General features: G+C 42.6%; 1 protein-coding gene across 1 annotated transcript in view; it reads right to left on the reverse strand.

The window, feature by feature from the left end:
* The window catches only part of ZFYVE1 (zinc finger FYVE-type containing 1), a 55,037-nt gene that overhangs the window by 17,353 nt on the left and 11,133 nt on the right, over positions 1-26,551 (reverse strand). The window contains exons 3-4 of the mRNA XM_077909887.1: positions 10,670-11,174; positions 5,669-5,883 (exon numbers count right to left, since the gene is read on the reverse strand). Of these exons, the coding sequence (XP_077766013.1) occupies positions 5,669-5,883; positions 10,670-11,174 (720 nt within the window). The remainder of the gene's footprint in view (positions 1-5,668; positions 5,884-10,669; positions 11,175-26,551) is intronic.

The following is a 26,551-nucleotide window of genomic DNA, read 5'->3' on the forward strand; positions in this document are numbered from 1 at the left end:
AGTGTCTGCCCTCATAATGTTGCTGTTTTCATTTGCCTTTCTTTGATTACTAGAGAGTTGAGATTTCTTCATTTGTTCATCACAGTTTTGATTGCCCCTTAGGTGATTTCTCTCTCCATTTCCCCAAAGCCTATAAACTTTTTCCTGACAATATTCCTGTATATTTTATCTAAAATAAATTGAAAGGGGTGCCTGGGTGGCTCAGTTACACATCTGCCTTCAGCTTAGGTCATGGTATCAGGGTCCTGGGATCAAGCCCAGTATCGCACTGGGCTCTCTCCTCAGCAGGGAGTCTGTTTCTGCCCTCTCTCTGTGCCTCTCTAATGTCTCTCACTGTCCCTCAAATAAATAAAATCTTTTAAAAAAGAAAATAAAATGAAATTCATATAGAAAAAAATTACTTCTATCATATTAGAACATATCCCTAGCCTTCAAAGTGTTTTTACTCAGTAAGTTAGTGAGAAATTGGACAAGGCTAGGAATACCAGAGAGATAAAGAAAAAACTGGCAGAAGCAGGAAGCCAAACAAATTATTTTGGCGTTGATAATTTATCTGTTTATGCCCATCCCCACTCTTCTGTTCCAAAAAGAATTCAAGTTTCCTTGTCAAAATAAAGCCAAATTAAATAAATAAATGAAGAAAAGACAGCCATTCTATTATACACTGCTATGAACTATGAACACTTCAATGAGTGTACTTTAACAGCAATAAAACTCTAGTGGATCAATCTGCCTAATGCAGACATCACAAGTGCCTTTCTATTAGAATGATAATTGGAAAATTAACAACTTACAATTTAAAAGGAGATTAAAGGCAAAACAACCAAAAAAGGTAAAACAATTTTTCAAAGATTTCAGTAAGTTGCAAGAACCCCACAATTCCCTGGGGAGAGCCGAAGACACATGCTTGAACAGTTAACTCCTTCCCATGCACAGAAGCAGCAGGTCCCACACCCCATCTCCACCCCGAAAGACAGAAAACATAGGATCCAGGTGAAAACTCTGTGGACACCAATGACCAAGAGTCATTACAACTCCAGCTGACCAGGCTCAGTGTATTTACAGAAAACTTATCACCTCATAAGCATAGTGTAACTTTTTTTCTCAAAATCATCTAACAAACTGGCCTGGGGTACGACCTCCAAGTCCCCTCAGGGTAAAATCTCTGAGCACTAATTACTGCTTACAGCACTCAGTGCCCCTGACAGCCTAATTTAAACATTAAGCTGGGTTAGTTTACAGAAAAACCTGAGGAACTGTAGAACCCAGCCACTGGCCTTGTCATTAAAATTTATACAGATCAGATTCACAGCCCTTTGTACACCACAGTATGGATCCAGGCTCTTTTGAAGATGTTTGCAATGCCTGAGTGTAATCTTCCACTGTGACTACCTCTGAGCCACTTCAAGGACACTGGCCAGTACATCTAAGTATACTTTAAGCTCAAATCTAATTAGAAGTATGTGTTTCATGAATTATTCAAATACAATCATTTTTCAGTTTTTTTCCTTAATTTTATCCATACTATTTAACACTTATTGAACATTTACTAGATACCAGGTACTTAGTTTCTTCAAGTGTGCTGTTCTATTTGATCCTCACTCAATTTCATTAGGAAAATTCTTTTATTATCCCTATTTTACAGATGAAGGATAAAGGTTCGAAGGAGTAATATCATAAGGACAAAGTTATTGTCTACCTTGTCCTCCACCATATTTCCAGCACCTCAAACTATACTGGGCACATAGGTGTGCTCTTTTATTTGTTGTATGAATGAACCAACAAAGTTGCCAAAACCAACTCGCTGTAAATGGCAGAACTGGGATTCCCACAGAAGTCTGTCTGACTCCAGAATCCAAGCTTTTAACCATTGTCTTTAGTCCACTGAGGTTGCTAAAACAAAACAGTACAGACTGGATAGCTTCTCAACAACAGAAATATATTTCTCACAAATCTGGAGGCTGGAAGCCTAAGATCTGGACGCCAGCAAGGTCAGGTTCTGCTTTACAGATGGTGCCTCCGCACTGTGTCCTTGCTTGCTGGAAGGGACTAGGGAGCTCTCTGGGGCTTCTTTCCAAGGCCATTAATCTCATTCATGAGGGCTCCATCCTCATGACCCAATCACCTCCCAAAGGCCCACCGGTACCATCACACTGGGCATTAGGGTTTCAACAAATTAATTTTGGGAGGACACAAACATCTGACCTAAAGCAACCAAGATGCAAAGATCACAAACTTTGTTTAAGGGTAACTTTTCATTTTGATATAATTTCAGACTTGTAGAAAAGTTGCAAGAATGGTACAAGGAGCTCTCATATACAATTTACCCGATTCACTAATGGTCTACATTGTACCCCATTACAAACCTTTTAAAAACTCAACGGACTAAAAAAAAAAAAAAAAAAAAAAAAAAACTCAACGGACTGAGCAAATCAGCACATCCAAAGTCTGTTCCTGTGTACACCAGAGCCCTCTTCATTTTATGCCAAACCCCTCTCTCCCATCCCTCCCAGCGCTAGGCCCTATCCCCTAGTCCTCAAGGCATCCTCATATCCCTAGTTCCAATCTTGCCAACATTTCCCAGCCTCTCCCCAGGTCCCACAGGCCCAGCACTGCCCCAAAGGCTTCCTTCCTGCTCCTCCGTCCTAAGCCTGCGGCCATGGTTAAGTGTTGTGCACAAACTGCAAAAAAGCAGCAGTATTCCCAGGGATCCCTTTGATGAATTCATTATAAAGAATACTAAAATAAATACATACACAGTAAAGATCAGAGATTATATTGAAGTAAAATCCCTGAAATACTAAAAATAGGCAAAATAGAAACAAAGATATCAAATAAGCAAAAGTACCTAAATAGGATTCCATGTCCAATTATGTGAAATGACAGAAATACATGTTCACTGTGTGTATGTACATATATACATATGTACGTATATACATACACACACACGCACTTTTGACACAATCTACTTCAAGAGAATATAACCAAGAAAAATAATGCCAAATACAGAAAGAGCATTTGTGGTATTTAGTTGTGGTATTATTTATAATAGTAAAATTTTACTTATAATCGCTTATCTGACAATTGTAATTTTTGTATGTTTAGACAATGAAATATTGTGTAGCTACCAAAACTACTTATAAAAACCATACAATATAGTAAAGTGTTGCGGCACCGAGTGACTCAGTCAGTTAAGTGTCCGACTCTTGATTTCGGCTCAGGTCATGATCTCAGGGTCATAAAATGGGGCCTTGTATCAGGCTCTATGCTGTGCATGGAGCCTGCTTAAGATTCTCTCTCCCTCTCCTGCCCCTCCCCCACACGCTCTCTCTGAAAAAAAAAATCCTATAGTAAAACGTTTATGATGTTTCACAGAGAAAGTATTACAAGTTTACATCTATAATGTGATGACAAGCCACATGTTTTTTTTTTTTTTAATGCACAGAACACATACTCTAAGGGCACATAATAAAATGTTAACAGTGGCTATCCCTAGGTGGAGGGCTGTGGTTGGTCCTTGTTTTCAGTGCTGTAATTCTACTGTAGTATCCAACATTTTCTATACTTAACATGTATTCCTAATTAAATCAGAGGATATGAATTTAGACAAACACAATATAAATGGATCACTGAACAAACTGTTCTAAACTTACAATTTTTATTCCCATAATGGTATCAACAACTTTCACATTCCTTTTTGGATCCCTTTTCCCAGCTTTTACCGGGCCAAGGGAATGCTTTGACCAATGTATTGTGCTAAGACAGCAAGATTTCATTGAGACAATCTAGTCAATTCTAAAATGGCAATTTCCAAAAAAAAAAAAAGCAATTTCCAACAACCAGTGATCATTTTTTAACTCATACTTTTCTATTACCCCAGTCTATGCACCCCACCACCACTACCCCTGCCGTTGTTCTAGTGATTTCTTGCCTGTTCACAGCTATTAGTAGGAATAGTAGAGTAACCATATTGCTGTGGGAGTGAAGTGATATTACCTAGCACAGTGATCCCACCTACCCAGATACTTGAGAGGCCTAAGATGCCACTTGATAAAGAAGGGCAACAATCTAACCCCTGAGGGCCTCAGACAGGTTATACAGCATCTGTTGTAGCTGGAGGGTTTGCAGTCCCCCTAGGCGGCAGGGTCTCTGTTACAAAGAAGCAAGCATCAACCATCAGGATGGGGAAACAAATTCTGTGGATCAGCAGGGTGCTTTATAACAGGATTTTACTGTATCATCAAAACAATTTGTTGATACTACTGCTGAGATACACAAGAAAAACAATTTGCCTGATTTTAAAGGACAACGATGGAATGCTTAGGTATGTTTCCCAAAAGACAGGCCTCACATCACTGATGTCTACAAGGTGAATTTTAGGGCACAAGACATGGCTGTAGGTGATACAATGAACAGCATCTAGTTCCAAAGAAGAAATTACTCCTGCTTAGGAACACCTGAGTGGCTCAGAGGTTGAGCATCTGCCTTTGGCTCAGGGTGTGATCCCGGTCCAGGGATCAAGTCCCACATTGGGCTCCTTACCAGGGGCTTGCTTCTCCCTCTGCCTGTGTCTCTGCCTCTTTCTGTGTGTTTCTCATGAATAAATTTTTTTAAATCTTAAAAAAAAAAAATTACTCCTGTTTAAATTCATTTGCAAAATTTCAGATTCTGTTAAAGTCTCAAGTAACAGTATTACCTTTATCTTCTCCAGGACACTTGTTAATCTCCCTCTTAAGTAAAGAAAAAACAAGCCCCAGCCTCAGAACCTTTCACGAATAACAGTCTCTAGAGAGGAAATAATATGTTATTATACTTGTTGAAAGGCAGATTCTTCTTGGTTATAAGGAGCTCTAGAGTAAACCAGCCAGGATTTATACCTGCTGCCACTTAGTAACTGTATGTCACCGAATACTTCACCTCCCTGTGCCTCAGTTTCCTCATCTGCAAAATGAGGATGGTAATAGTAATTAACACACTGAGGTGGTGTAAGGATTTTTTAAAAGATTTTATTTTTAAGTAATCTCCACACTCAACATGAGGCTTGAACCTACAACCCCAAGGTCAGGAGTCACATGCTCTACCAACTGAGCTGGCCAGGCACACTGGTAAGGTAAGGATTAAGTGAACTAATCCATATACAGTCCTCTAAATGTTGGTATATAATAAACAGCAATTATTATTATTGTGTCTCTTTGTTGTTTTTTTGTCTTGGGAAATTTCTACCTGTGATATTTCTATGATTTACGGTGATCACAAAAAATTGCCCTCTAGAATAAATTAATACAGCTTACAAAAAAAAAAAAAAAACCCAAAAAAACAGTGAGTCCTGTTCAGATAACTTAGGCTCAATACAAGGTCAATTCACCAGGGCTGGGCCATACCATATAGAGACAAATGCTTCTTCCTATTTATCCAAAAGCCTGGTTTTTCTCTGACATGGAGACCTGTCACTTTTTAACTATATAACCCAAGATTTCTCTGTGCCCGTGATCTTAGCAAGATGAGCTCACTCAACAGGTGTGCTAACTCCACTCTTGTGCTTCCTTTCCCTACAACCTCTATTTCCAGCCCCAGCTTCCAATCCCTGGCACCAACAAAAGGGGAGCTGAGTGTTCTCACTACCCACAAGTACCCCAGTGAGAAGCACTTGGGACAGGAGCCAACTGACCTTCAGGGCTTTGAAGATGACCCCTGGGTGCCGGGGAGAACGGGTGGTGTTGTTCTCTAGCTGCTGCTCCAAAGCACGTCGAAGCCCAGAGAAGTCAGTGGGAGGGTTGTAAGTCCTCGTTCCCTTGTAGTGGATGGAACTGAAGGCTTCAGGGAAGCGGCCCAGCTTCCGGAACCGGTCCTGGATGAGCTTTTCTGGCACCTCTGAGGGGTGATCTGGACAAGGAAACAGGTATGTGAACAATGGTCTTTCTTTAAAAAAAAAAATCTGCCTTGCATTTTAAAAATATGTAGCCTGAGTCTCTATATAAATAGGCATAAACAGGCAGAACTAATCTATGCTGTTAAAACTCAGGTCACCCTTGCCTAGAACGGAGCGTGAGCAGGGCTTCCCCATGAAGTGAGTATTGGCAGGTCATTTTCTGGTACTGATTTCAAGGGTACATCCAGACTATGAAATTTATCACAATAATACACTTTTGATATGATGTACACTTTTCTATATGTACATTATACTTCAAGGGAAAGCCATTTTTAAATCTGCTCATTGTAAAAAAGAAATTCAAACATGTCAAAGCATAAAAGAAATATATTTCTTCTGCCCCTCCTACTTCTTTTTCCTACATATGTTATCAACACATATACACAACTTGCTTGTATCACTTAATTACGTACTGTAAGTACCTGTTCTCTTCATGATAAACTCTAGAAAATTTCCTTATTCTCTTTCATAGCTACATAGTCCTCCATCCTATGGATGTATTTAACCAGTCACCTGCTAATGAACATTTAAAATACACAAAAATTTTAAACACGCTGATCTTATGCTGGTCAAGCTATAGACAAACTGCCAGAGTATCTGAGAGTAGTTTCACCAATATTTATCCAGAAATTTGTAGAGTGGTAGTACAAATGAATTCAATAAATATTTTGGAGATATATGTTACAAGGACTTTTTAATTTCCTTTAATATTTTAACAACAACAAAATCACTCCAATTAATACTGGAGGTATGGCCTTACTCAAATTTAAAGATACAGTCATCAAAAAGTAGCCAAACTCTGTAATTCATCCCTAAATCTATCTCCTCCTGAACTTTTCCTGTGGCAGTGGACTTTTCAAGGTGCTGGCTTGGTCACCCTCACTCCCTCCCAACATCACCTCACACCTTGTCCCTGGACATAAAATCACTGCTCCAAAATGATTATAGGAGCTTGGTTCTACTCATCTGAAAAACACAGAATTCTTTGCCTACTAACTCCCACCTAGAATCCTCTGTCCAAAAAAAGAAGAGGATCAAATAAAATCAGAAAGTGGGGGGCATCTGGGTGCCTCCGTGGTGAGCATCTGCCTTTGTTTCAGGTTATGATCCTGGGGTCCTAGGATGAAGCCCCACATCGGGCTCCCCACAGGGAGGCTGCTTCTCCCTCTACCTATGTCTCTGCCTCTCTCTGTCTTTCATGAATAAATTCTGTAGAAATAATACAAATAAAATAAAATAAAAAAGAAAGTCAGAAAGTGGGACACCCAGATGGCTCAGTTGTTTTGAGCGTTCAATTCTTGATTTCAGCTCAGCTCATGATCTCGGGGTGGTGAGATCAAGCCCCACATGGAGCCCCCTGATGGGTGTGGACCTGCTTAAGATGGTCTCTCTTCCTCTCCCTCTGCCTCTCCCCACTGCTCACTCTCAGCTAAAAAAAAAAAAAAAATTAAAATTAAATAAAATCAAAGTCTATGAGACAAAAAACTCAAATTATCAATTTGCCCACAATCCTGGTACCTCTCTATCCTGCATAAAGTCCGGCTGCCTTGGTTCCATCTCCAGGTTTCAAGAAGGAGCAACAGTATTCCAGAAAGAGCTCTCGATTTATGAGTTAGGAAACCCTATTTTGAACCCCAATTTTGCAACTTACTAGCTGGAAACCTCTTGTTATATAACTCAAGTTCTCTGAGTTTAGCTTCTTCATCTGTAAAATGGGCTGCTACCAACTGAGCCAAATAACAAGGATGCAGTAAAGTTAGCACTGCTTTTTTAAATTTTTTTATTTTTTATTTTAATTTTTTTTTTGCACTGCTTTTTTTTTTTAAGATTTTATTTATTTATTCATGACAGACAGACAGAGAGAGAGAGCCAGAGGCACAGGGAGAGGGAGAAGCAGGCTCCATGCAGGGAGCCTGATGTGGGACTCGATCCCAGGACTCCAGGATCAGGCCCTGGGCCGAAGGCAGGCACCAAACCGCTGAGCCACCCAGGAATCCCCCCGCACTGCTTTTTTTTTAAAACAATACATGGTACAAAGCAAAACATGGTACAAAGCAAAAAAAAAAAAAAAAAAGTTATTTGTGAAGGGCTGGTTATTTCAAAATCCTGAACAAGAGGGGCGCCTGCATAGCTCAGTCAGTTAAGCATCTGTCTTCAGCCCAAGTCATGGTCCAGGGTCTTAGGATCAAACCCTACACTGGATTCCATGCTCAGCGGGGAACTTGCTTCTCCTTCTTTCAAATAAATAAATAAAATCTTTAAAAAAAAAAAATCCTAAACAAGAAATTAAACCCACCTCTTACCAAAGTTGTAAAAATCAAAAGCAGCATAAAAATTCAGATCATGGGAGGCACCCCGAAATCGGCATTTCCAGCCTTCTCTCCTAACCTCAGAATCACTTGCTAAGGACCCTTAGCTAGAACATTTAGATTTCTCATCTTCCTGCTAGACCCAGGTCCTTCTGATCCTAATGCTTTAATATGGCCCCCGTCTCTCCACTTTCCCTCCTGTGCCACTGCCCTGGCTCAACACCTATCATTTCTCCTCTAGCACCATGGTAATGTCCTGGCTGGTCTCCCTGCCTCCCTGCCTCCAGGCATGCCTCTACAGTTCATCCTGCAAAAGGCTGTTGTGTGATCTTTGGAAAATATAGATCTGTATAACTCCCTGCTTAAATTCCTTCAGGGGCTCCTATCATATCTAACAACTGAGTCAAGGCAATCCACGATCTGACCCCCAAGTATCTCCGCCATTCCCTCTCACACAGTCTGTGCTTCAGACACAGTGAGAGCCTCTTTATTTATTCATCCAACAAACCTCTGAGTGTCAAGCACTCACTCATCTAGGCTCTTCAGATAGTGGTGGATTAAGACAGACAAGGTTCCTGCCTTCCTGGAGTTTCTTGTTGTAATGGGAGACAAACAAAAACAAGCAAGCAAACATATGGGATGATTTCAGATAGTGATCAGGGCCCTGATGCAAATGAACAGAGTGATGCAGTAAGAGTGTAAAGTTGGGTGCAGGAAGGACCACTCTACAGGGGACAGTCGGCCAAGGCTCCCAGGGGGTGGGAGCTGAGTCGAATCTGAAGCATGGCTTATTGAGTAAACGGTGTTCCAGGCAGAGTAGCATATGCAAAGGTGCCAACACAGAAAAGGCCGCTGTGGCTACCAGAGGGAGTGTACACACACATCATGTGTGCACACACACATGCATGGTGGGGGCACATGGTAGGCGGCAGGAGAGAAAACCAGAGAAGGAGTTCAGAGACACAGACAGGACTCAGAGTAAGGACATCATGATGAGTTTGTAGTGAAAGCCACTGGCGCCTTGTAAGCAGAAGAATAACATGATCTAAATTATAAATAAAGCTTGTGGAAAGATCACCAGGATGCTGTGTGGCACACACACTGAGGGGCTGAAAGGGAACTTGGGAGACTCTTGTAGAACAACCTGCAGTTTCCTGGACACAATCCACACTCCTTCAAGCCACCAGGGGTTTGTGCTCTCCGGAGCAGATTTCCTCCCCTGCCCTATCAACCCACATGTCAAGGCTCAAACACCACCTCTTTCCCAGATCCCCTAGGAGGTGTGAAGAGCCCCTGTGCTGTACTCCCACACCTCCAGGACCTACATCGCTACAGAAAAGAGCACACGTGGTCTCCCCAACTGGGCTGTGGGCTACTCGTGGATGAGAATTGCCTCAGTGCCCCAGTGCTCAGCATGTGGCATTGTGCACTTGAACTCTTCTAACTGACGGGGCGCCTGGGGGCTCAGTCGGTTAAGTGTCCAACTCTGCATTTTGACTCAAGTCAGGATCTCAGGGTTGTGAGATTGCGTCCTGTGTTTGCGCTGGGCATGCAGTCTGCTTCAGATTCTCTCTCTCCCTCTGCCCCTCCCCTACTCTCTAAAAAAATAAACAAAAGAAAGGAAGAAAACAATCTTTGTTGCCTGAATGAACAGGTAAATGGTCCAACTGTGTTAGGAGCTGACCCTACTGTCCCCACCTGTGTCCAATTACTTGTTGCACCTGCTGCCTCATCCTCCCTCAGGTCATGATTTTGCTTCCTACTTCTCTAAGGTAAGAGAAACAATAGGACAGCTCTCACACACATACAGTATCCACCAATCACCTGCAACTGCGTCCATATAGTGTTTCTCTCCTGTGTTTATGGAGGGACTGGCTATGTTTCTAAGGCCAACCACCCCTGTGAGGCTCACTCCAACTGCTCTGCTCTTTCCATCTGCATCGTTCCCTACCTCGTGAAGCATTCCACGAGGAAAAAATATCTGCAATACCTCACAACTTCAATTTAAAGATGGGAAAATCCCTTGAAATCCCACATTAACCTCCAGCTATCATCTCATTTGTCTGTTTCCCTTTATAATATAACTTTTGGAAAGAGTGGAATATTACACAACCTTAATTCTTCTCCTATTCTCTCTTGAACCTACTCTGAGCAGGCTTTCATGCCCACCACCCCTGGAAAACAGGTCTTACCAGATCACCAAGGATCTCTCTATTGCCTAAGGTAATCAGTAATCCCCAATCCTCATCCTGACCAGAAGCAGATTTTGACATAGTTGCTCACTCCACCTTTCTTCAAACACTCCCTCCCATCCTGCCCAGGCAGAAATTCTGCTGGGCAATCCACCTCCACCAAGTTAGTGCTACAGCCCATCGGCTGCCTCCTCACACCCACAAAGGTCAACCTGGGACACAGCCCTCTGTCTACTCACCAGAGCCCAGCAGCTGAGTGTGAACAGTCTCATGGAAAATGATAACAGCAGGGCCCAGGGTGGACAAGGGGACATCCAGGCCACAGCGGGCAGTGGTAGCCTTGAGCTCCTTGGTGAAGTGCTTCAGATAAGCTTCTGAGGCGTCCCCAAGGAACTTGAAGAGGTCATTATGCAGCCGGTCTGCATGAGTTCGATAGATGACAAGATCTGAGATGGCCAGGACCTTCAGCAGCAGTCGAGTTCTCTGGCTGAGATTCACTGTAGCCCCCAAGAGCCCCTCTGTGTCTATCACTGCTACTTTGTGGACTGGGTCATATGCTGCCCACACCCCCACGGTGCAGGACTCCTGGGCAGGGGAAGTTTTAAAGACTTCACGGCCATAAAAGAAAGTGTGGTTTAGAGTATGAGACTTTCCATCACCAGTATTTCCAAAAATGGAAACCACCTTCAAATGCTGATCAGGTTTACAGTCCAATTTCCTAATAAAGTCCTCTTCATTTGTTACCTTCAAAAAAAAAAAAAAAGAAAAAGAAAAAAGAAAAGAAATATAAACTGCATAATAGAGAACTTGCAAGAACAATAAATGCTTCCCAAGGTCAAGATCCTAGACTAAACTGTCAACGTGGCAAAGAAAAGAAGCCCCAGGATGATAGGCTCCCACCCAGCCTTTCCCCCAGCAAACAGCTAAGAGGAACTTCCAAAGCTTCAGGCGGCACAATTTAGTGCTCACAAAAGAGCTACAACTATAAAACTCTTGGAAGATGACATAGGAGTGGTGTGCCTCGGTGGCTTTGTCAGTTAAGCATCTGCCTTCGGCTCAGGTCATGACCTCAGGGTCCTGGAATTGAGTCCCAAATCTAGCTCCCCACTCGCCAGGGAGTCTGCTTCTCCTTCTCTCTCTGCCCCTCCCTCCTCTCGTGCTCCCTCTCTCTTTTTCTCTCTCAAATAAATTAAACTTAAAAAAAAAAAGAAAAGAAAAAAGACAACATAGGAGCAAATCTATGTGACCTTGGATTAGGTAGGCAATGGCTTCTTGGATATGATACCAAAAGCAATACAACATAAGAATTAAACAAAATGGACTTCATCAAAATTAAAAACTTATATTCTGCAAAGGATACCAACAAGACAGCGAAAACAAAGCCCAAAGAATGGAAGAAAGTATTTGTGAATCATTTATCTGATAAGGGTCTAAGTAGTCCAGAATATATAAAGAACTCTTTTGGGGGTCCCTGGGTGGCTCAGCGGTTTAGTGCCTGCCTTCGGCCCAGAAGCATGATCCTGAAGTCCTGGGACCAAGTCCCACATCAGGCTCCCTGCGTGGAGCCTGCCTCTTTCTCTCTGTGTCTCTCATGAATAAATAAATAAAATCTTTAAAAAAAAAAAAATAACTCCTAACTCAACAAGGAAAAAAAAAACTTGTTAAATATTAAGCCAAAAATTTGAATAGACATTTTTCCAAAAATTTACAAATGGCCAATAAGCACATGAAAAAATATCACCACAGTTATTAAGGAAATGTGAATTAAAACCACAATGAGGGGGTGCCTGGATGGCTCAGTCAGCTAAGCCAGGTTTCAGCTCAGGTTATGATCTCAGGATCCTGGGATCAAGACCCAAGTCAGGCTCCATGCTCAGTATAGAGTCTACATAAGATTCTCTCTCTCCCTCTCCCTCTGCCCCTCCCACTTGTGCATCCTCTATCTCTCTCTCAAATAAATAAAATCTTAAAAATAGGGGTGCCTGGGTGGCTCAGTGGTTGAGCGTCTGCCTTTGGTTCAGGTCATGATCCCAGGGTCCTGGGATCGAGTCCCACATGGGCCTCCCTGCAGGGAGCCTACTTCTCCTTCTGCCTGTATCTCTGCCTCTCTCTCTGTATCTCTCATTAAATAAATAGATAGATAGATAAATAAATAATAAATAAATAAATAAATAAATAAATAAATAAATAAATAAATAAATAAATAAATTTCACATAGCTATTTGGGGTGCTTGCCTGGCTCAGTCAGTTAAGTGTGCGACTCGATCTCAGGGTTGTGTGTTCGAGCCTCACGCTGGAAGGAGAGATTATTTAAATAAATAAACTTTAAAAAAATAAATAGGGATGTCTGGGTGACTCAGTCAGTTAAGCATCTGCCTTCAGCTCATGTCATGATCCCAGGTCCTGGGACTAAACCCCACATCAGGGTCTCTACTCAGTGAGCAGTCTGCTTCTCACTCTCCCTTTGCCCTTACCCTCTGCTCATGCTCTCTTTCTCTGAAACAAATAAAATAAAATCTTTAAAAATAATAATTTAAAAATTTTTTTAAAATGATAAGTGTTAGTGAGAATATGAAGAAACTGCAATGCTCATGCATTGCTGAGTGTGTAAAAGGACACAGCCACTCTGGAAAACAGTACGGCAGCTTCTCAATAAGTTAAACATGGAGTTACCACATATCTCAGTAATTTCACTCCTTGGTATGTATCCTAGAGAACGAAAAACATATCATATATCCACCCAAAACTTGAACGCAAATGTTCATGGCAGCAAGATCCATAATAGCCAAAAGGTGGAAACAACTCACATGTCCATCAACTGATGAAAGGATAAACAAAATGTGGTGTTTCCATACACAGGAGTATTGTTCAACCATAAAAAGAAATGCAGTACGTTACATGCCACAACGTGGACATACCTTGAAAGTATCATGCTAAGTGAAAGAAACCAGACACAAAATACTGCATATTGGGATCCCTGGGTGGCGCAGCGGTTTGGCGCCTGCCTTTGGCCCGGGGCTGATCCTGGAGACCCGGGATCGAATCCCACATCGGGCTCCCGGTGCATGGAGCCCGCTTCTCTCTCTGCCTCTCTCTCTCTCTGTGTGACTATCATGAATAAATAAATAAAATCTTTAAAAAAAAAAAAAAATACTGCATATTCTATGATCTCATTTATATGAAATATCCACAACAGGCAGATAGATAGATTTACAGTAATAGAAAGCCTGTTAGGGGGCAGCCCAGGTGGCTCAGCGGTTTAGTGCTGCCTTCAGCCCAGGGCCTGATCCTGGGGACCCAGGATAGAGTCCCACGTTGGGCTCCCTGTGTAGGGCCTGCTTCTCCCTCTGCCTGTGTCTCTGCCTCTCTCTCTCTCTCTCTCTCTCTCTCTGTGTATCTCTCATGAATGAATAAATAAAATCTTAAAAAAAAAAAAAAGAAAGCCTGTTAGGAGTTGCCAACATCTGGGGGAAAGAGAGACTAGGGAGTGACTACTAATAGATATGAGGCTTTTATTTGGGTTGATAAAAATGTTCTGGAATAGTCTAAGGGTTCCACAACTTTATGGATATACTAAAAACACTGAATTGCCCACTCTAATGGGGTGAAATATATGGTATATAAATTACATCTCAATGAAGTTGTTATTTAAAAAAAGGAGGGGGGACACCTGGGAGGCTCAGTTGAGTGTCTGATTTGATTTCAGCTCAAGTCATGATCTCAGAGTTGTGAGATTGAGCCCATCAGGCTCTGCGCTAGGCGTGGAATCTACTTGAGAGTCTCTCTCCCTCTGCTTCCCCCCGTCCCCCACCTATGTGAGTTCACATTCTGTCTCTCAAAATAAGTAAATAAAATATTTTTTTAAAAAAACATGGCTCGGGGGCAGCCTGGGTGGCTCAGCAGTTTAGCACCTGCCTTTGGCCCAGGGCATGATCTTGGAGACTCGGGATCGAGTCCCACATTGAGCTCCCTGCATGGGGCCTGCTTCTCTGTCTGCCTGTGTCTCTGCTTCTCTTTCTCTCTCTCGGTGTCTCTCATAAATAAATAAATAAAATATTTTTTTAAAAAGTTTAAAAAATAAAAAAACATGGCTTGGAAAGCCCGGGTGGCTCAGCAGTTGAGCATCTGCCTTTGGCTCGGGGTGTGATCCCAAATCCCGGCATCGAGTCCCGCATCAAGCTTCCTGGAGCCTGCTTCTCCCTCTGCCTATGTCTCTGCCTCTCTCGCTACGTCTCTCATGAATAAATAACAATCTTAAAAAGAAAAGAAATGGCTCCATCAGGTCTTTGTTTCCAAGACAACCAAGAAGGAATAATGGTCATGCCAAAAAGGGCCACGGCCACATGCAACCTATTTGCTGCACCAACTGTACCTGCTGTGTGCCCAAGGGCGAGAACATTACGTTTGTTATTTGGAACATTGCACAGGCCATTGCCGTCAGGGACATTTCCAAGGCAAGTGTCTTCGACACCCATGTGTTTCCCAAGCTGTATGTAAAACATACAGTAAGGTAGTCAGGAATCATTCTCATGAAGCATTAGAGAACCAAACACCCCACACCACCCCGATTTAGACCTGTGGGTACTTATCCCACATTGTCCACAAAAGCCCATGTAAGGAGCTAAATCCTTAAGGACTGAAGAAAAGCTGTTCTCCAGAAAAAATATATAAAATGGAGATTATACTAAAAAATGCATTGGTCAAACTTCATCCATCCGTAATTCCTCTGTGTCCCAGACTGAACCCCCTTGAAAGATGCTCAGGGCCGCTAATCTTAGAATATAGAACCCCACAGCCAAAGCTCCTAATCCAAACAGGCAAATGTTCTACTCCACCAAGGAGTGATGAATCTCTACACCTAATAACCTCCAGCCACAAGAGAAAACATGACTTCCTGATTCCCAAGAGTCTGCTGGTTTATTAAAGAGTAGTTAGAGAAAAGTAGACAGACCATGAGTATAATATAAGCCATCATTTTCCACAACCTCATCAAGATAATAAACTACTCATGATCCTATTAATCATATCATTGTTACATTATTAATGGCCTTCATGTTAATGACAATGCTAATAATTTACCCAAGGCAATGACAGCGCCTTTGCTAGATCCATGAGGGCAGAACTGTGTCTACTTTATCTTTCCACCCCCAGCATTTAGAACACAACCTGGAATATAAGAAAAGCTCAATATTTAGTTACTGAATGAATGAATGTCATGCATGTTGCCTAATCACTTTTGTCCACCCTGTATCCTCCATAGGGTTTAATTTTTTTTTTTTTTTTTTTAATGATAGTCACACAGAGAGAGAGAGAGAGAGAGGCAGAGACATAGGCAGAGGGAGAAGCAGGCTCCATGCACCGGGAGCCCAACGTGGGATTCAATCCCGGGTCTCCAGGATCGCGCCCTGGGCCAAAGGCAGGCGCTAAACCGCTGTGCCACCCAGGGATCCCCTCCATAGGGTTTAACACACAGCAGCATTCAATAAACCCGGTGATGTGCTCATGGAACAAGAAGTTACACAAAACAGCCCATTTTGGACTGATGTCACTCACTGGTCCCAAACAGCTAGGTTACTCGCAAGAGAAAAAGAACAAAAGCTCCATAAAGCTCTACTGGCAAGGAGTCAGATAAGGTCAGAGTGGCCAGCTGTGAGAGCCAGCACCTTCTCACACAGTCGTGGGGAAGAGGACTGGGCCTAGGGACTTTCTCCCCTTGGAAATCTACCCTGCCGTGACTCTGTTATTGCACAGAGCAACGACTGCTCTCCAGGGCATTTAATGGGGGCACCTGAAAAAGGGGCATGCGGAAGCCTCTCAGTACACAGTTAAATGTCTCAGGATTCACAGTGAGTACCCTCCAAGTGATGTACATAATAAAGAAACAACTCATTCAGGATGAAAATAAAACTCCCTGTCAGCAGGTGGGAGTTTTATTTTGGCACCCAGTGTCCCAGGGTATGTTAAACATACATGTTCATGTGGTAGGCACATGCATCTTAGTCCAGTAAAAGGAGCTCAAAGCCCTCAGGCTGGTTTTTCTACTGACAAGCCTTGGATAATCATTTACCATGTACTGAAGGTATTTTTCTCCCCACATGTAAAATAAAGATAGAGCCATCTTTGCCTACTTTGACTGGCTGGTGGTCACTAGTCAAAGGAAACGATAAACTGAGAAAATGCCTGCTTAACTGGAACTGCAGTTCTTTTTCCTTCTTCTGCCTTCCACATTATTTGGCTCCCTGTTCTACTCCTCAACTCATCCTCTTTCCCCTGAGCCAGAAAGGAAAGAGTGGCCAAGGGAGTAGTATCAAGACTGATTTCCAGTCAGGGGAGGAAAAGGCTAAGAAAAGATAAGAAGATTCCCTTTGATGAAGGAAGGAAGGAGCCAGAAAGGAATAAGGCTCCTGCTCTACTCGTTCTGCCAGTTTGCAATCAATGACCCCCTCTGCTCCATTCCTGGAGCGAAAGAATTTACCTGACTCTGAGCCCTGCCATAGGGCCACCACACCCAGCTCTACGTGCCTGAAGTGCTCCTGGGCCCTAACACCACAGGGAAGCCTCCCCTCCCAACTTCTGCCTTCTGCTCTCCCAGAGCTCACCAGAGCATTTCTTGGACGTCAGGCGAGTCAGAAACACCCAGATTCCATTCCTGGCTTTGCCACTGCATGGCCTTGAGAAAGTTACTTCAGTACTGAGGTCTCAGGGAACTGAGACAGTAAAAGGCCACAGCCCATTGGGATACTGAGAGGGCTAAAGGAGATAAAGGGTAAAGGGCTCACATTGCCGGGCACACAGTAAGTGCTCACAAAATACTACCCATTATCATTTGAAGACCAGCCCACTGCAAATCCATCCAGGGACACAGCAGGAGCCGCTGGGCTTGCACCTGCTTGCTGCCTAGAAGTTGCTCATCCAGGGGATGAATCAGCCATGCGGTAAGCTCAACTGATCCCACCTGAAAATGAAAGAACTCCCTGAGTAGCTCTGATAATTCCTGACCTCTCCGTCTCAGCAAAACAAACTAAGACTGGCTTTACAGCTGACTCTTAGTAAGTGACCATCTGACACCCACAGATTTTAAGATCCCAAATGGTACACCTCTCTATCTCACCCACGAAGCTTTTCACTTTGTATAGGGTTCCAAGCAGGGTTTCTGATATAAAATATTAACGGTGCTCAGTTATCTCCATTGTTCCAACTTAGAATTCAGAGCAGTTCATGGTAGTGAAGTGTCCAGCAGGGAACCTCTGACCCAAGCAGGCAATGGGAATGATGACCACCTTCATCAAGAAATTCCTTCTTAGCCCTTAGAGAATCATTCCAGAAAGAATAACCACGTAAGCTTTGTTCTGAGGGAAAACAGCTTTGTTTCCTGCAAAGGGAAAAAGCAAGAGATGAGGACGGGACTAAAGTAGAGAGCACTGGAAGGAGGGAAATTCAACAGAGTATGCACACCACAGAAGCAAAATCCCAAAGGCACCAGAAAACACTACAGGGGAAAGTAGCTCAGCACTGAGGTCCTTTCAACTCTGGCCTCTAGAGACAAAAAGGATGTAATCTGTGCCAACTAAAATCATACAGTCCTTTAAATTTTTATAAAGGAGTTCCCTGCGGCTGAGGGCAAAACCCAGCTTCTTCCCCAAAGTCACACAAAGAGCTAAGAAGCTTGGTGGCTCCTACCAACCCATTACAACCCAAGGCCTGTAACAGATCCCACCCCTGTACCAACAAAGATAATTGTATACCTCCCCATCAAGATTCTAAAACTAGCCTAGTTCAATAGTTATTGCCAAAGGGAACTTCCTACTAAAATTACTTTTACATGCTGGTCTACGATTTATCTCACTTTCACTCCATTTTTAGCTGGGTTCAGAGGAAGAGACAGGACCCAAAGAAATCAAACTAGATTCTCATTATCACCAGAACTGGGCTGACTATCCCAAAAGGAAGCTAGAACTTGATTATTTCATTTAATCAGCAGACAGGTACTGAGCTTTATGTAGTGTCTGGCACTGATCTGATATTAGAACTTCAGTAACATTTTCCTTTCCTGGGGAGGTAAAGGAGAAGTGGAAGGTAAGGGAACTCTTCCTAGAAAAATCCAGAGCTGGAGCGCCTGGGTAGCTCAGTTGGTTAAGCATCCAACTCGATTTCAGCTCAGGTTATGATCTCAGGATCCTGAGATCGAACCTCCTAGAGGGGCTTCCTTAAGATTTATTTATTTATTTGTATTTATGATAGACAGAGAGAGAGAGAGAAAGAGGCAGAGACACAGGAGGAGGGAGAAGCAGGCTCCACGCCGGGAGCCCGACGCGGGACTCGATCCCCGGACTCCAGGATAGCGCCCTGGGCGAAGGCAGGCGCCAAACCGCTGAGCCACCCAGGGATCCCCCTAGAGGGGCTTCCTAATGCATATGGAGCCTGCTTAAGATTCTCTCTCTCTCCCCCTCCCACTACCCCTCCCCACCACTCTTTCTCAAAACAAACAAACAAAAAAATGGGGGCACATAGATGGCTCAGTTGGTTAAGCATCTGCTTTCGGCTCAGGTCATAATCCCAGGGTCCTAGGATGGAGCTCCCTGCTCAGCAAGGAGTCTGGCTTCTCCCTCTCCCTCTGCCCCTGCCCCTACTCATGAGCTCACGTGCTCTCTCTCTCTCAAATAAATATTTTTTTAAAACATCCAGAGCTACTTTTGTCATGTTGAAAAAAACTTCAGGCAATGATTTAAGTCCATGGTCTAATTTTCAGACAAGATTTTACTAAAACAATGTGAAACAGATCAGTAGCCTATTTTTATAATCCAAATGATAAGGAGATTCATTCCAGTAGCAAACCCCTATGTCAGAAAGTTCTAGTAAACCTGTTTCTCTAACCCAGCAAGTCTAGATGATTTCCTTTCATTCTATCCTAAAAGAAAGTGTGCAACTTTGTGTTTATCTATGTATGTGTCCACAGAATTTCATACAAAAACACGATTGTTTCCCAATCAAATGTTTTCCTAAGACCACTGAAGTCATGAGGTTGGCTTCATAAACACATTTGAGCACATTCGGTAAGGGCAAAGATCACTTTTTTCCATTCCAGTATCCCCAAAGTGTTCCATTACTTGAGAGGTCAGGAATTCTCCCTTGTCTTAGAACTACCAGCAGTACTTTGGACATATAGCCTCCCAGACTCTGCCTGCCACTCCCCTCCTACTCCAGCAAGAAAGAGAATGTCAGTATGTAGAAAGGATCCATTAAATAAATTCTTTAGGGACACCTGGGTGGCTCAGCAGTTGAGCACCTGCCTTCAGCCCAGGGCGTGATCTTGGAGTCCCGGGATCGAGTCCCACACGAGGCTCCCAGCATGGAGCCTGCTTCTCTCTCTGCCTGTCTCTCTGCCTCTCAATCTCTATGTTTCTCATGAATAAATAAAATCTTTAAAAAAAAACTGAATTCTTTAAAGAGAGTCATTTTTAGCTCCCTGATCAGTTTCTTTGACCTCACCCAACTCACCCTGTTAAGCTACCCTTTTACATCTGAACAAAAAGCTTTCTCCAAAGCAAAGCTGAGATCTGAGGACAGAATGGAAATACCAAGTCATCCTCAAGACCCACATCACCCTAGACCCACATCACCCTAGACCCACATCACCCTAGAAGGCTCTTCCAAGGAGCCTGCAGTGGGGAGACACAGCCCCCCTCTTAAGTGGCATGGCATACCCATATTTGACCAGCTAAAAAACAGACATAAACTCTGGTAGAGGTTCTAGGACTTAGCAGTAAAAGCACCAGGCCAGAGAGAAGACAAGAGAGCTAGGTCTAGGTCTGCCTCCACCTGGATCAGACCATGGGCAATTCCCTCAAGCCTTGCTCAAAGTCTCTGTTCCCCACCCATCATCCCTTTTAACATTTTCTCCCTTCTTCCTGGTTCTGAGCTTCCCAACTATAACATACTCCATGCTGGCCAGGGTTTGTTCTGTGTAGTTCACCACTGTAGCCCTAGTTCAGGGTGTGAACACATAATAGGAAATCAATATATATATGTTAAATAAATGAATGACTGAATGTTATACTCCCTCTGGGGAAGGGAACACTATAGTTTTGCCATGAAGGGTTCGCCCAACCTGCCTCTTACAACTCGCTGATTTCAGAATAACCTTAAAGTTAGTTGACTTCCCTGGGCCTCAATTTTCTCACCTATAAAAAGGGGATAATGACACAATCTACTTCAGAGGACTGAGGTGAGGATTAAACGAGATCATTGCACATGGAGCACTCTCCACAGTGCAATCAGGCAGTAAATGCTAGAAATGCTAGCTGACATTATCTCTGTAGTTATACTGGTCTGCCTCTAGGCCAGAGTTATCACGGCCATCACAGAATTTCTTCCATTATCCCAAGTAAAAACCCTTCCAAGGGAAGGCTTCAAGTGCACTCTCATTAAAGAATTATAGATAGAGGAACGAGATTCTTACTCAATACTTATTTTTCCCACCCTCAAAAGGATATATCTTTTCAATTAAAGTTGTTATGAGATCACATATTATATACATTATGCATTAGAAAGCAGTCTTCCAAAAAAAAAAAGGCAGTCTTCCAAAGAATGACATGATTCCAATAATTATTACTATACCACAGACTCACTAAAAATGCTCCCCTCATATTTTATGTCAAAAATCTTAATAGATAACACAGCCTTACAAGGAAATCTTTGGTGTCTGAGGCAGATTGAACAGGGCCGGCTTTCTATGCTACACAAAATGCAATAGCGGAGCCCTGGTGAAGAAACATCACAACAGGAACCATCTCAAGTCAGTAATAGGGGTGCCTGGGTGGCTCAGTTGGTTAAGCATCTGCCTTCAGCTCAGGTCATGATTCCAGGGTACTGGGATTGAACCCCACGTCAGGCTCCCTGCTCAGGGGGGAGCCTGCTTCTCCCTCTCTCTCTCTCCCTCTGCCTGCCACTCCTCCTGCTTGTGTACACACATGCGCTCTCTCTCTGCCAAATAAATGAAAAAAATAAAATAAAATAAAATAAAATAAAATAAAGTCAATATACTAACCCCTCCAGCAGTATCCCCTCCCTCTGAATTTCCATAATATCCTCTCTATACCACTCTGACATGATCCACCATATTTCCATGCATCTATTACCACTGGACTGTCCTCTCCTCAAATGCAAGCTCAGCATCTGAGTGTCACTTTCTAGTGTCCTCAGTTGTCAGCACATAGGAGGCACTTATTAAATGTTTACTGAATTAATGATTAAACTGAGTCTCATTAATGCATTTCATTCATTCAACAAATACTGAGCACCTACTATATGCCAAATATTGTTCTAGATGCTGATATATAGAAAAGGCAAAAATCACTGATGAAAAAAAATTTTTTTAATTTTCTAAAAGTGACTATGGTGATGGTTGTATATACCCATGAATATATTAAAAGCCAATTAACTGTATACTTTAAATGAGTGAATTGTATAGTATGTGAATCATATCTCTTTTTTTTTTTTTTAATTTTTTTTTTTAATTTTTATTTATTTATGATAGTCACAGAGAGAGAGAGAGAGGCAGAGACACAGGCAGAGGAAGAAGCAGGCTCCATGCACCGGGAGCCCGATGTGGGATTCGATCCTGGGTCTCCAGGATCGCGCCCTGGGCCAAAGGCAGGCGCCAAACTGCTGCGCCACCCAGGGATCCCGTGAATCATATCTCTATAAAACTATTTTAAGTAGGCTCCATGCCCAATGCAGAATTCAACATGGAGTTTGAACTCAAAACCCTAAGATCAAGAGTTGGATACTTGGGATGGCTTGGGTGGCTCAGCAGTTGGGCATCTGCCTTCAGCTCAGGGCATGATCCTGGAATGCCTAGATCAAGTCCACATCAGGCTCCTTGTATGGAGCCTGATTCTCCCTCTGCCTATCTCTCTCTCTCTCTCTCTTTCTTATGAATAAATAAAATCTTTTTTTTTAAGATTTGTTCATGAGAGACACAGAGAGAGAGACACAATGCAAAAAAACCAAAACAAAACAAAAAACAACTAAATAAAACTTTAAAAAACTAAATGCAACATTAAAAAGAACTAAGATGGGCAGCCCTGGTGGCGCAGCGGTTTAGCGCCGCCTGCAGCCCAGGGTGTGATCCTGGAGACCCGGGATCGAGTCCCATGTCAGGCTCTCTGCATGGAGCCTGCTTCTTCCTCTGCCTGTGTCTCTGCCTTTCTCTCTCTCTCTCTCTCTCTCTCTCTGTATCTCTACGAATAAATAAATAAAATCTTTAAAAAAAAAAAAAGGGGGGGATCCCTGGGTGGCGCAGCGGTTTAGCGCCTGCCTTTGGTCCAGGGCGCGATCCTGGAGACCCGGGATCGAATCCCACATCAGGCTCCCGGTGCATGGAGCCTGCTTCTCCCTCTGCCTATGTCTCTGCCTCTCTCTCTCTCTCTCTCTCTCTCTCTATCATAAATAAATAAAAATTTTAAAAAATGTTTAAAAAAAAAAAAAAGAACTGAGATATTAGTGGCCTTCTTTTATTGTAAAATTAAGATAAAACTTCACACTCTCTGTAGTTCCATATTTTCAGTATTTTAACATGCAAAGTCTGTCGTTTTTATAACTGGAAAATGATAAAAGTTATTTTAAAAAGACCAACAAAGTCATTCTTCTGGAATGGACAGCTTAACAGATACAGGGTTTTCCCTCAGGATGATAAAATGTTTTAGAACTAGACAGAGTAGTGGGTGCACAAAACTGTGAATGTACTAAATACCATCGACTCATTCACTTTACCAGGGTTAATTTTATGTGATATGTATTACACCTCAATAAAAAAATAAATAAATAATTGCCTTCATGGAGCCTACATTCTAACAGGGAGAAGACCATATTCAAACAATTAAAATATATAGCACACACACCAAAAAACAAGTCAACAGATGAATAAATTGTGGTAGATCCATGCAATGGAATACTACTTAGCAATAAAAAGTGAACTGTAACAAGCAACATGAATGACCCCTGCTCCAAAATCTTACAGTACAAGAAAGTAGTCAGGTACAAAACAGTACTACATGATTCTATTTATACAAAACTCTAGGAAAACCGAATCTATAGTGACAAAGAACAGATCAGTGACTGCTGAGGAACATTTCTGGGGGATGGAAATGTTCTATATCTTGATTGCGGTGGTGGTGGTTATACATGTGCATATACATTTGTCAAAACTCATAGAACCATACACTTTAAATTCATATATTATTCTATGTGTAAACTATATCACTACAGAGCTGATTTTTAAAAGCACATGATAGGGGTGCGTGGGTGGCTCAGTCAGCTACACATCCAGTTCTTGTTTTCAGATCAGGTCATGAGATGTAGTCCCACGTCAAGCTCTGTGCTCAGCAAGGAGTCTGCTTGAGATTCTCTCTCTCTCCCTCTCCCTCTCCCCCTCCCTCACTCATGTGTGTGCTGGTACTGGTGTCTCTCTTTCTCTCAAATAAATAAACCTCAAAAATAGATAAATAAATAAAAGTATATATGGTATCAAATGGTGGTAAGTGGTGTGAAAAAAAATCAGGAGAGGAGACTAGAACTACAAGGCCAGGGCAGGGGTTGCCCTTTAAAATATGGTGCTCGGCAGGAAACAACAAATGTTGGAGAGGATGCGGAGAAAAGGGAACCCTCTTACACTGTTGGTGGGAATGTGAACTGGTGCAGCCACTCTGGAAAACTGTGTGGAGGTTCCTCAAACAGTTAAAAATATACCTGCCCTACGACCCAGCAATTGCACTGTTAGGGATTTACCCCAAAGATACAAATGCAATGAAACGCCGGGACACCTGCACCCCGATGTTTCTAGCAGCAATGGCCACGATAGCCAAACTGTGGAAGGAGCCTCGGTGTCCAACGAAAGATGAATGGATAAAGAAGATGTGGTTGGGATCCCTGGGTGGCGCGGCGGCTAAGCGTCTGCCTTTGGCCCAGGGCGCGATCCTGGACACCCAGGATCGAATCCCACGTCAGGCTCCTGGTGCATGGAGCCTGCTTCTCCCTCTGCCCCTCTCTCTCTCTCTCTCTCTCTCTCTCTGTGTGACTATCATAAATAAAAAAAAAAAAAAAAAAAAAAAAGAAGATGTGGTTTATGTATACAATGGAATATTACTCAGCTATTAGAAATGACAAATACCCACCATTTGCTTCAACGTGGATGGAACTGGAGGGTATTATGCTGAGTGAAGTAAGTCAGTCGGAGAAGGACAAACATTATATGTTCTCATTCATTTGGGGAATATAAATAATAGTGAAAGGGAAAATAAGGGAAGGGAGAAGAAATGTGTGGGAAATATCAGAAAGGGAGACAGAACGTAAAGACTGCTAACTCTGGGAAACGAACTAGGGGTGGTAGAAGGGGAGGAGGGCGGGGGGTGGGAGTGAATGGGTGACGGGCACTGGGTGTTATTCTGTATGTTAGGAAATTGAACACCAATAAAAAAATAAATAAATAAAAAATAAAATAAAATATGGTGCTCAAGGGAGGCTGCACAAAACCTTTTTAGGTCAATCCTTTTAAAAACAATTGTGTAGTGATTGCAATTTTCTGTGATAATGCAAGGAAGAGAAATGCCGTGAACAATCCAAAATAATACATAAACCTAAAATCATTTCTATTTCATTCTAGAAAGAAACTTTTTTCCCTGGTACTGGCAGATTTAACTTCGTAATTCATGAAGGGGTAGAGGGAAGTAGAAGGAGAAAGAAGGAAAGGAGAGAGGGAGAGAAGGATGAAGGAGGGAAACAGGAAAGGAAGGGTATGCGGGAGGGTAAGGAGAAGGGGAGAGAGAAGAAAGGGGAAGGGGGAAGAGGGAAGAGAAAGGGTAGGAAAGAAAGAGAAGACAGAAAAAGAAAAGCAAGCAGGTTCTCTGCCTGTCCATCTGTCCATCAGTTATAGGCCAGATTTAACAGAGTTGACAAAGGTTGAGATGGAAAAAGGCAAGAGTACCTATGTAGTCACCTATGACCACAAACTAAATGCAGGTCACCCAGGCAGGACCAGAGAGGGTATACAAAAATAACTATGGGATCCTCCTCAAACAGCCTCTATTCACAGACAAGTATAAAAGAGCTAAGCTTTCTCAGGAATGAAGGCCTCTTGCATCCCCTCTCCCACCCTCCCCCAGTCTCACTTAATCTCTGAATTTTCATTTTAAAACATTTTTCATAGAGATCACTCAAACTAATAAGGCACATAATTGACACTCTATGTTTATGACGTCACTAAGTGATACAGATAAACTGAATTTGAGCACTTTGAAAGACAAGGTTATGAGCAATTATGGAAAATAAGTTAAGCCATTTGGATGACATTCACCAGGCAGAAAAGATTGGGCTAGAAAGCAGAGGAATTTCTCGAATTCTCTATGACTGCTGAGTTGCTCTGTATTATGTTGTCTCTTAACCTGAACTCAGGACATCTGTGACTACGTGCAGGAACCAAGCTGACAGTTCTTTTCAAACATTCTAGCATCTAGAGTCAAATTCCCTGGGAAAGACAGCAATAATTCAGTCTCAAATAGAAGGAAATTGGGAAGTGAAAAAAATTCCAGAAGATACCAGAAAGTAGAATCATCCTTCAGTGAAGTCAAGCCAGAAGTCAGGTACTTTTGCATGGCACATATACCTTCTTCTCTGCCCAAGAACTCCAGCAACCACCAAGCTGACCACACAAACCAATCGAAAAGAGTCTTTTAAATGCTGGCCAAAAGCCATCAAGAAATTAAGGAAATGAACAAAACAGTCTCCCAGGAAACATCCATGCTCTCCTACCTCCAAAAGTTCCTCTGTATCCCTTCCCATAGGCCCTTCCAATTCTTGCCTGGAACTTTCTATATCCTTGTGGGGTTTTTTGGTTTTGCTTTTTATAAAGATTTTATTTATTTATCTGAGAACGAGAGTGTGTCTGAGCATGGGGAGGGGGCGGGCAAAAGAAGAGGAAGAGGGACAAGAAGACTCTCTCTCCACTGAGTGGGGAGCCTGACACAGGGTTCAATCCCAGGACCCTGATAAAGTCAGACAATCGACTGAGCCACGCAGGCACCCCCTATATCCTTGTTTTCTTTCTCTTCTTCATCTATACATTT

Source organism: Canis aureus, chromosome 9 (assembly GCF_053574225.1).
Source record: "Canis aureus isolate CA01 chromosome 9, VMU_Caureus_v.1.0, whole genome shotgun sequence".
In the NCBI taxonomy this organism is placed as follows: domain Eukaryota; kingdom Metazoa; phylum Chordata; class Mammalia; order Carnivora; family Canidae; genus Canis; species Canis aureus.